A 10617-nucleotide genomic window follows, 5' to 3' on the forward strand; every position below is an offset into this window, starting at 1 on the left:
GTGGGGAGCAGAACAGGCAGACTGATGAAGTACACTGCTGAGGGGAGCAGCAGGTGTGTCAGGAGAGGTCTGCTGTGCCATGTGTGTCACCTCCTGGGCCAGGGGCCAAACTTGCACTGATGGGGCTGCTGCTCACTTGCAGTGCTGTGTCCTAACCTGATGTACCACCAGGGAGGGCCCCAAATTCTTTTTTATTTTATTTTTTAAAAGATTTATTTATTTATGCATACAGAACTGGGGTACAGGCCAGAGGTGTGGGGAGCAGAACAGGCAGACTGATGAAGTACACTGCTGAGGGGAGCAGCGGGTGTGTCAGGAGAGGTCTGCTGTGCCATGTGTGTCACCTCCTGGGCCAGGGACCAAACTTGCACTGATGGGGCTGCTGCTCACTTGCAGTGCTGTGTCCTAACCTGATGCACCACCAGGGAGGGCCCCAAATTCTTTTTTATTTTATTTTTAAAAAGATTTATTTATTTATTTATGCATACAGAAAAAAAGATTTATTTATTTATTTATGCATACAGAACTGGGGTACAGGCCAGAGGTGTGGAGGTTGAGAGGATTCACCAGAGACAGAGTGGGGAGCAGAACAGGCAGATCAACTAAGTGCAGTGCTGAGGGGAGCATCGGGCAGGTCAGCAGAGGTCTACATATGGGTCAGCTCCCTGGCTGGAATTGAACTTCGATCTTCACTCTTCATGCGATCTCTGCGCAAGCTTCCCAGGGCTGCTCTTTAACCCATTGCGCCACCAGGGAGGGCCCTCTCTTTTTTAAGTATAATTTTTTTTTTTGGTATAACCAAGATCCCAGAAATGATGATATAATAAAGCTAACATAGTTAACGTTAGGACGCAAATAGGTTCGAAAAACAATACGTAAATCAATCTCTTTGTTTCATCCAGCCCCTGAGTTATTTAGGGAGCATCTCTGGTCTATTCCTGACTGTATCTTCAGCAGATGATCTGTCCAGGTGATTCAGTTAGGGGGGGTTAACCTAAAAGGGGTCCCCTTCCTTTAGGCTCATTAGCTCTCTTTTTGCTGTTACTCTGAACTAGGAAAGGCTGTGCTGGTACATGGGTTCTCCTCAAATCATTTTTTTTATATAGCTGTGATTTCAGTTGTCCTTAAAGGGTTTCCCAAACTTTGGCAGTACCTGTCATTCATCTCCAGAGAGCCTTTTCCCTGCTAATGTGAAAGGATGGGGCAATGCCTGGGGGGTTTGGGAGGGTTACTGCATGGCCCTAATGTTTACATAGGCAGCTGCTCAGGGCCATTTGCACAGAACTTTCCCACAGGAAGTGTCTAGTGACCTGGCTTTCAGTGTGGAAGGAAGTACAGACGCCATCTCTGTGTCTGCCTGTTATCACCATTGGCCTGTGTCCTTGGCCTGTGCCCAGTGTCTCTCAAATTGCCAGCTGCTGTTTGCTTATGTGAACAGCCCTCCAAGGGCTATACCACTAGTGCCTGTGCTCTGGCACCATCAGCATGCCATCTGTGACTTCTGAGAGCTGACCACTGTTTCTGACCCTCCAGCACCACCTCCTGCGGCTTCAGGTGGGTGTGGCTGGCTGCTGTGGTGCCACCTCACCAGCGCTGCCTGTGAGCACCTCCTGCTGTCACCGGAGGTCTGGTGACATGGCTTTCGGTGTGGAAGCTCACAAGCATGGTCTCTGTGTCCCCTCCCCCCCCTTCTCTGTTGTAGTGGGGGGCTGGATCTTTTCCAATCCGGATGGCGTGTGCGCAGCAGGAAATGCCAATTACCAGTATGCTGCTCCTTTGCCCCTGTCTGCACCCCATACGCACCACCACGGCTGTGAGCACTACCCTGGCCTCCGGGGGCATCGGCAGGCTCCCTACGCTCCTGCATACGCCCATAGAAACCACACTCCTGCAGGTGTGTGATTCTGCTAATGAAGCCCTTGGGCATGGGTGGGGCTGTGGGGATTGAAGGACACAGACAAACAGCTAGGTAAAAGAAGTAGCTGATTCTGGGTACCTTGGTGGTGGGGTGTGACCACAGGCATGAAGAGGTGTGAACCTATTTCCCTAAAGCTTACACAATGTTGCCAACCAATGTTACCTCCATACAAAAAGTTACAGCAAAAAAAAAAAAAAAAAAAATCTGAAAACATGAAAAACAAAACCAGGTAAAGATGGACTCCCTTTCATGTAATATATAACATTATTGTATATTATCATTCCAATGTTTCATATGCTAATAGTTTCAGTAGTTATGACATGATTCATGCTTTAAAATAATTTCACAAGATATTCAGACTCTAGGTTCCAGTAGGTGGAAAGGCCTTGTGTACACGCATCTCTCAAACCAAGCTGGGTCTGACCACTCAGTTCATTACAGCCATGTGAACCTTCTAGAGCTGGAATCTACCACTCAGTCCAGAGAAGACTGACCCAGGCTTGGGGAACTCTTAGGATCTGGATCACATGCATCCAGACTTTGGTTTGGTTCTGCTGGCAGCAGAAACCCCAACCTTGACAACTTTGCAGTCTGATTACCTCTAAGTTGATGTTTTCTGTTTTCTACTTTTTTCCTCATGGGCTGCTTGCTTGTCTACCCTGGCCTCATGTTTAGTCCAGAGCTCATCTGGTTATCAGACTCTTCGGGAGGAAGGGAGAAATGAAACCAATTCAATCATCTGTGCAACAAATATTTATTGAGAGCTGACTGTGTGCTAGGCTCAGTTTAGGGGCATGAACAAAATAGCTAAGCACTCTGCCCTTCCTACCTTCATGGAGAGTCCCCTCTAACCTGGGGAGATCAACTCTAAATAAATCAAATAAAAATAAATAAAATTCAGGGCATGGGAAAACAGAGATGAGTGTTGAGATTTTGAGCTTTGGATGGTCACTAGCTACCTCTTCCCTGCTCCTCTCACAACCTGACAGTTGCTAGAGAAGGGAGATGACTTAGGTGACTTAATGGCATCAGGTGTTCTCATTCAACTTCCTGGTTCTTCCCCAGGGGTAGCACACCACATACATTCCAAGCAGCTGCTCTGCACCAGAACTTTCTAAGCATTAGGATAGGAATGTGATCAAGGTAGAGCTTTATCCCCCCAGAGGAGCGTAGAGCTACACATAAATAATTCATCAAAATACAATGTAATGAGGGCTCCGACCTGTGATCCTTGGGCCTGTAGTATCACCTGGGAACTGGTTAGGAAGGTAGATTCCCAGGCTCTCAGTGCAGCAGAGTCTGCACTTTAACAAGATCCCCTGGTGATTCTTATGCACATTAAAGCTTGAGAAACGTTCTATAAAACACATGAGTCAAGTACCAGGGGGATGGAGAAAAAAGAGCAGCTAAATCTGCCCAGATGGGTTAATATTTAAATTGAGCCTTGAAGGATGACTAGAAAAAGACAGTGGGCAGAGGTGGTTGGTGATGGCAGGGCCCACAGACAGAGGTAGAGAAAGAGGAGTAAGTGAGTCAGAGAGAGTGGATGGATCTGGTTGTTGGGCATCAAAGAGAGGGAGGAGTGAGAGGTGGAAGGCGCAAGGACAGAGGCTCAAGAAGTCACACTTGTCAGCTCATGAGAAGGACCTGACAAGGTGTATATCGCTGAATCTTCCTTGTATCCCGCTTCTTTCCTCTCCACCCTCCTCTTCATAAACATTCTGCCTGTGGAGTATATAGACACTATAAATGGACATTCAAAGACATAGAGAACATGGTTCTTGAGCTATCTACTATACTTAACCTTAGCCAAAAGACTGACCCTACTTGGGATTGTTAAGAAGAATATGGTCCTGGACATCAGAAATCTCATTTGGGGCATGGATGGCCCTTTAGATTATTCTGAGGAGTACTGACACGGTCCAACGGCAAGTCATTCCATCTCTCGGAGCCTCATCTATGAAATGGAGATGGGAAGTTATCAAGATTAAAATGTGATCAGCATGAGACATAGGGTTGACATTCAATAGATCTAAGGGCCTCCATTTCGGTTTCCCCTAGAGGGTGTAACAAACTGTTGGCATCTATAGTGTCACAGTAATAGTTTGCCCTAGGATGATGTCATTGGTCACCATCTGTATATGTCCTTCATGCTCTATCAACTGAACTGTTGTTATTTCCCTAAAGTGAATTTGATAGAAAGCTCTAGCAATAATCTCCAAGTTTTCTCTGGGCCGGACAGCTGGGCCTCCTTGTCCTCTACCCCTCACGCGAGCATCCTGTCAGTGCCTCATACCAGCGGACCCATCAATGCAGGACCCAGGTAAGAAACCTCTGAAGTGCTGCTCACTGGTGGTCTTGGGGGCTATGTTAGTGCTGGTCTTGTGTTCACCCTTTCCATAGGGGCTTGGTCTAAGCCTGTGTCTTGACTCCTAAGCCCCCGGAAGGTATGGTAACTACAGGATTGACTTCATTCCTGGAGAAAGCAAGGCAGGGAGGCACTTACACCATCAGGTTCTCTTTCTTTCCTCACTTTTGAATTCTATCTTCAGAAGGGGAAAGACATTATGACTGGGGGACATTATCTCAAACCGGTGGAGAACAGTGGTAGTAGCAGGAGACACTGAATGCAGAGGAATTGAAGGGGGAATGTGTAAACACTGGGATTTCAACATTCTTGATTGTCCACATTGTCATCAGCCACCTGTCCTAACAGGGACACAGATTGGGGGTCCTGGACCCAACCCACATAATAGGGCTAAGTGCAGCCTACAGGATCCGTGACGTAACTGTCACGCACCAGAGACATGCATGTTGTTCTGATTTCTGGAGATGAGTGCGGTGGAGCAGAAAGCAACTGAGAGTGTGAATGTCAGCACATCCGGTGTGAGTTCCTTTCTACTTTATTGACTTTATGGCTCTGGGAAATGTATCCTCAGTGAGCTTCAGTTTTCTCTTCTGTAACCTGGAAATACTATGATGCCCTCTGTACAGTAATGGTGGGCATTAATATCCAAAAAAACATTACCATGCTTTGTAAGCAGTAACATTTTTACATCCATGTCAACAGTTATTTTCAACATATAGAAAATATGTAGAATTTTGAGAAACTCTAAAATGGGGATTCAAAATGAAAATAGACTTGGAAGATGTCTGATGTGTCGGTCTAGAAAATGTTAGGTGATTATAGGCTTTTGGGCTACACCAGGGCTCCTCATGCTTTGATGTGCATTTGAGTCACCTGGAATGTTGTCAGAATGCACAGTCTGATTTGATCTGGATTGGGGCCGGAGATCCTGCATTTCATATGAGTTTCCAGGTGATCGGTGTAGCTGTAAACTAGGATATTAATGATGCTGCACTGATCACAGTGCACGAGGGTATAGGCTGTGCTGTCCAGGGCAATAGCCAGCCCTAATGTCTGCTGGACATGTCCAGTACGGTGAGCTTAAGCTGAGATGTGCTGCAAGTGTAACAGACATTATTCTGAAAACATGGTGGAGAGCAAAGACTAAACATCTTTTTCTTTTCTTTTTGCCATGAAAACATGTAGAAATGATAGTCCGGTGAACATCTTCAGTTAGAAAAAAATCATGAACACTAGTTTCATTTTTCATTCTTATATTATTAAAAATGGCTATAAGAAATTCTCACTTTGTATTTGTGTCCTCACTTTATTTCTATTGGCCTGTACTTGATTGGAGGACCTAAAAAAAAAAAACAAAAACACTGATTTGGAAGATGGTCTGAAGTGTGAAAAAGGAGGCAGAGTCTCCCTGAAGATATTAAACAATTGTGTGCCAAGTTCTGTACAAGAGGTTTGATGTAAGACATTGTAGGACTCAAAGCTACTCACAAGGCTGGCATTAAACATCCTGTTTTACTGATGGAGATACTAAAGCTTAGAGGCAGATAAAATTTCCTGAAGGTCGGGTCGTTGGTCATGAACTCAGTGCCCAGGGTTTTCCTACTGGCAAAAGTGGCTCCAGAAAGGGACCAGAAGGAATAACACAGAGTCATTTTTCCCGGAGACTGCAGCAGAGTACTGGAGAGCTGAGTTGGCTCAAATAAACATGTTTTTTAAAAGCCTCAGAAGATAGCTCCTGCAGGTTTCTGTGGCCCAGTGAGGTTTGCAGTATCAAAATAGGGCAGAGAGGACGGAGGCACGTCATTCCTTTTCCTCATCGGTGTGTTGAACCTGCCTCTATAAAGATCTAGCTGGAGAAAATCCAGCGTGTTCAGTGCTGTCACTGGGAAGGAGTCTCTTAGCAAGCAGTACCATGTAAGGCAAGCAGAGACTTGAGAAACCCAGAACACAGCTGACTGAATTTGAAACATGGGAGGGAATTCCACTTGTTCTCACTGCAGTCATTTTCATAGATGTTCAAGATGAAGGTGCACAATTTGTTGCATGTTGTATTGACTGGAAAGCTTTAAAAATCTTGATGTCCAGGCTGCATGTCAGAGCTGTCAAACCAGAATTCCTAGGATAGCACTCAGGCATCAGTGCTTTTTGAAAGTTGTTAAGTGGTTCAAGTGTGTAGGCAAGTGAGTGAACCAACACTATCAAATAAAAGAAATTAAATCAAGTGGCCTTTCTGTCAGAGACTAGACAGCAGGGGAAATCATTTCACCAACCACCATCCATTGAGTGCCTGATGCTGGCCCCACATCCTCATTTAACCCTCCCAACATCTGCAAGGTGTGTACAACCATCATGACAATCTTGAAGACAGGAAACTGGCCCAGAGATAGTCCCTCATCTGACTGAGGTTACAGAGCAAAGAAATGGGCGTTCTGGGATCCAGACCCAGGTTTTCTGACACGGATTCATACTGGTTATGATGCCAAATGGCCTCTCTTGGCCAGCAAGAGAACTCCCATCCAGATCATTCCATCCAAATATCCTCCTCATTCTCTGACCTTTTTACTCAGGTTACAGGGAAGGCCAGATAAATCAAATGCTGGGTTTAAAACTGAACCACTTACTAGTGGCCAGGCCAGCATAAAAATTCAGCTCTCTGGACCTCTAACCCATCCTGGCTCAACACCTCTCAACTTCTTTGCAGAAACAATGCCAATCTGCATCAGAGCAAAATAAAGTCATGGCAGATGACTTCCTCCTCTAGCTAAGCTCCCTCAGTGTTGTGTGTATGTTCTCCGGGTGGTATATATTCTGGGAATATCATCAGGTATTTCCGTCCATCTGTCTGTCCCTGCAGCCCCTACCCGTGCCTGTGGACCATCAGCAACAGTGGCGGGGGCCCTGTGGGGCCGGGCCCAGAGGTGCACGCCAGCTCTCCGGGAGCCTTCCTCTTGGGCAACCCAACGGTGACTTCGCCTCTCTCCACCCAAGCGCCCACTTCGGCAGGTGTGGAAGTTCTGGGGGAACCCTCACTGACCAGCATCGCTGTGTCCACCTGGACAGCTGTGGCCTCGCATCCCTTCTCCGGCTGGGGGGGCCCGGGTGGGGGTGGACGCCATTCTCCTTCCTCCTTGGACAGTTAGGCAAGATCCTAGGGAAGGATTCAGAGAGCCTTGTCTGTGTAGAGCTCATAAAAGCCCGTGTACTGGTTCCAGTGAATTAGAGCTACAGGCTGGGTGGATTATATTACAGGGCCTGCCGGGAGACAGCTTTGTTTGGATGATGCTAATTTGTCACTCCCATGCCACCAGTTTCTGCCCCACTCCCATGACCTCTGCAGCTTATCCACAGCATGACTAGGCAACAATAGTTCATTGAGTGCTTTCATTGCCCCCAGCCCCTGACACTTCTTTGTTTCGAGAAGGCTCCACTTTCCCTTTCTGTGGAGGTGGTGTAAAGTGGCTAAGTGTCTGTTTACCTGGTCCATGGTCACTGCTTCTTGGGTTTAGGCAACCCTGGAAAGAGTCTCTAGCCACAGAGCTTCTGCTCTGAGACCAAGAGAATAGAGTTAATAAAAATAGAGTTAATCATGTATTACCCAAGGCAGCCTAGAACTGAAATGCGATCATGTCACTCCCTTGCTCAGAAACCTTCAGTGTTCACCATTGCCTGCAGAAGGAAGGCACATCTCCTTTCCTGTAAGGCAAAGGATTTCCTGTAAGGGAATCCTCTACAGTCCAGCCTCAATCTACTGCTACAGCTTTTGCTCTTCTGCTGTACTTTAGCATACCAGGCTTCAGTCAAGGCCAACATTCTGTCTCTTCTCTGAGCATTCATTGTAGATTACCATGTCTACCCCTTCTCCTGCCCAGACCACCTGGGTGAATCCGCTCCATGTCCCTGGACTGGTCGAACCCCAATCCCTGCATCAAACACTACACCTGCCTATGCAAGTTTGATCTTTCCTGGCTCCCTGCTCTCCCACTGGTTCATCTATGTTTTAAAGCTCACCTCCTCCTTCCTGTGTCTCTGTTACCTGTGAGTGTGTCTCTGTGCTAGGAGATTGTAAACCCCTTGGGGGTGAGGCCTGGCTTTCTTGTGTTTGTTTCCCTCAGCACCGGGAGCTGTGCCTTGCCCATTGTAGGTGCCCAATAAATATTGACTGAATTGAATGGGTGTGAAGTGCATGTGAGCTTCAAGGACTGTCGCAGGGCTGGTGAAGGCAGATCTCAGAGATCTCTGAGCTCAGCTAATGTCCAGGGACTGACAGCATGGTAGTGAGGCAGCCCAGGGCACATGGGGTAATCCTGACTTCTCATCTAAGGTGCGGAGGTGTGGTCAGTTCTCAGGCATTGATGACTCATGGAGTCAATGTGTTCTAGAGAGCTAACTCCCACTCTCAACCTTGAATGCTCTGTGCCGGGATCACCTGGGGCACTGTAGGAAAAACAGATTCCTAGGCACCCTCCACATCTAAGGCTCAGAATCTTTGGTGCTAGAATCCAGGAATCTGAATTTCAAGCAAATGCTCCAGACAAGTGTCACAGAGCCAAGTTTGGAAGAACTTGTCTAGAATAGTGAAATGGAGTGATACACACGTTAGGAACCTCAGCTCTGACAGGAGTTTCAACTTCTGCTACTGTCAAGGTCATTTCTTTCTTTTTAAAAGATTTACTTAATTGTGCACACAAGAACTTGGGTGTAGGGCAGAGGTGTGTGGGGAGGTGAGAGGATTCACTGGAGATAGAGTGAGCAGCAAAACAAGCAGACTGACTGAAATACACTGCTGAGTGGAGTAGTGGGTGAGACAGGGGAGGTCTGCTGTGCCATGAGGGTTAACTCCCTGGTCAGGGATCAAACTCATGCTGCAGTGGCTGAGGATAGCCTCATAGTGCTGTGCTTTAACCCTTTGCACCACCAGCAAGACCCAGTCAAGTTCATTTCTGTAGCCAATGAGCAAGACCACCGTTTCATTGGTTTCCTTTCCACGCTCCCCCCGGCCCACCCGCCCCCATGGGTGTGCTGGTACCCATGGGAGTGAGGTTTCCAGACCTGGGTGATGAGCATGGCCTCTCCCAGCATGAACCTCATTCTGCATGGATTGAGCAACCTTCTTAGGCATCATTGAGGGCCTGGAAGTTTCCACTGGGAGCCTTGTGATGATTCAACTGCCCCCCCCCCCCACTACTGTACTATCTGCTGAGCAAACCCACCCGGGGCCAAGCCCTAGCCTGAAGAGCCCGAGCATGGCATTTGGAATTCTTGGCTCTTGCTAGAGAGAAGGCTCCTTTAATGTGCTGTGGCTAGCACTGCCTGATATTTTTGTGTTATTCCAATTTTTGGACTCAGATCTCTGGGAGTAATGACACCCTAGCCAACAGGAGTCCTGGGAAGCCACTTTACCCAGCTCAGGGCTGTCCAGCCAGAGTGGTGGTTCCCTAATTATAGGTGAGTGATCGAGGCTCAGCGTCCCCACGTGGCTTCTCTTTGAGAGGCAGGACTCTTTGGGCTCCCCAGTGCCTCTGTGGTACCATTAGAAGCCATTAAGATATTAATATGTGAGTATCTTTGCAAGATGGCGTTTGGTAAGTGGTCAAAGGAGGTCATTTCTCATTCTGTTCGAAGTTAGGCTATGTGGCCTCAAGTGCCCCAGCAGATCTGGCACAGGCCTGCCATTGGCCACTGCAGCAGCTCCTCACCACCAACTGCTCGGAGAGCGCAGATAAGTCTACTAAAGCTGATCTTTTTTTTTTTCTGCTTCCTGCACCTCTCCCCACCCGGTGCAGATGAAGATGACCCAGAGGCACGAGTGGGAGGAGTGCTATGACTGTACTTCATGCGCTTTTTATTTATTTTGTTCAGATAAACTGAACCCTCTGCAGAGCAATAACACACACGTTATCTGCATTTGGGGTGACTGTGTCTCATTGGTCTTTCTGGAGATTCAGCTTGCAATCTAAACTGACATTTTAAAAGATGTATTTATTTATGCATACAAGAACTGGGTTAACAGGTCAGAGGTGTGGGGTGTGAGAGGATTTATCAGAGACACAGTGAGGAGCAGAACAGGCAGATCCACTGAAATATACTGCTGAGGGGAGCAATGGACGAGACAGGAGAGGTCTGCTGTGCCATGTGGGTCACTTCCCTGGATGGGGATCGAACTTGTGCTGCAGTGGCTGCTATAGCTTTCTAGTGCTGTGCTTTAACCATCTGCTTTAACCATCTGAGCCACCTGGGAGGGTCCCTATGGTGATTTTTAAATTTAATTTTATTATTTTTTTTAAAGATTTATTTATTTATTTGTACAGAACTGGGGTACAGGCCAGAGATG

General features: G+C 47.2%; 1 protein-coding gene across 1 annotated transcript in view; it reads left to right on the forward strand.

The window, feature by feature from the left end:
• TBX19 (T-box 19) overlaps positions 1–7439 on the forward strand; it is a 21558-nt gene extending 14119 nt beyond the window's left edge. The window contains exons 6-8 of the mRNA XM_004688459.1: positions 1703–1894; positions 4106–4241; positions 7141–7439. Coding sequence (XP_004688516.1) covers positions 1703–1894; positions 4106–4241; positions 7141–7426 — 614 coding nt within the window. The 3' untranslated portion in view covers positions 7427–7439. The remainder of the gene's footprint in view (positions 1–1702; positions 1895–4105; positions 4242–7140) is intronic.
• The last annotated feature ends 3178 nt before the right edge of the window (positions 7440–10617 follow it).

The sequence above is a fragment of the Condylura cristata genome, unplaced genomic scaffold (assembly GCF_000260355.1).
Source record: "Condylura cristata isolate star-nosed mole 26May11 unplaced genomic scaffold, ConCri1.0 scaffold00024, whole genome shotgun sequence".
NCBI classification, from domain to species: Eukaryota; Metazoa; Chordata; class Mammalia; order Eulipotyphla; family Talpidae; genus Condylura; species Condylura cristata.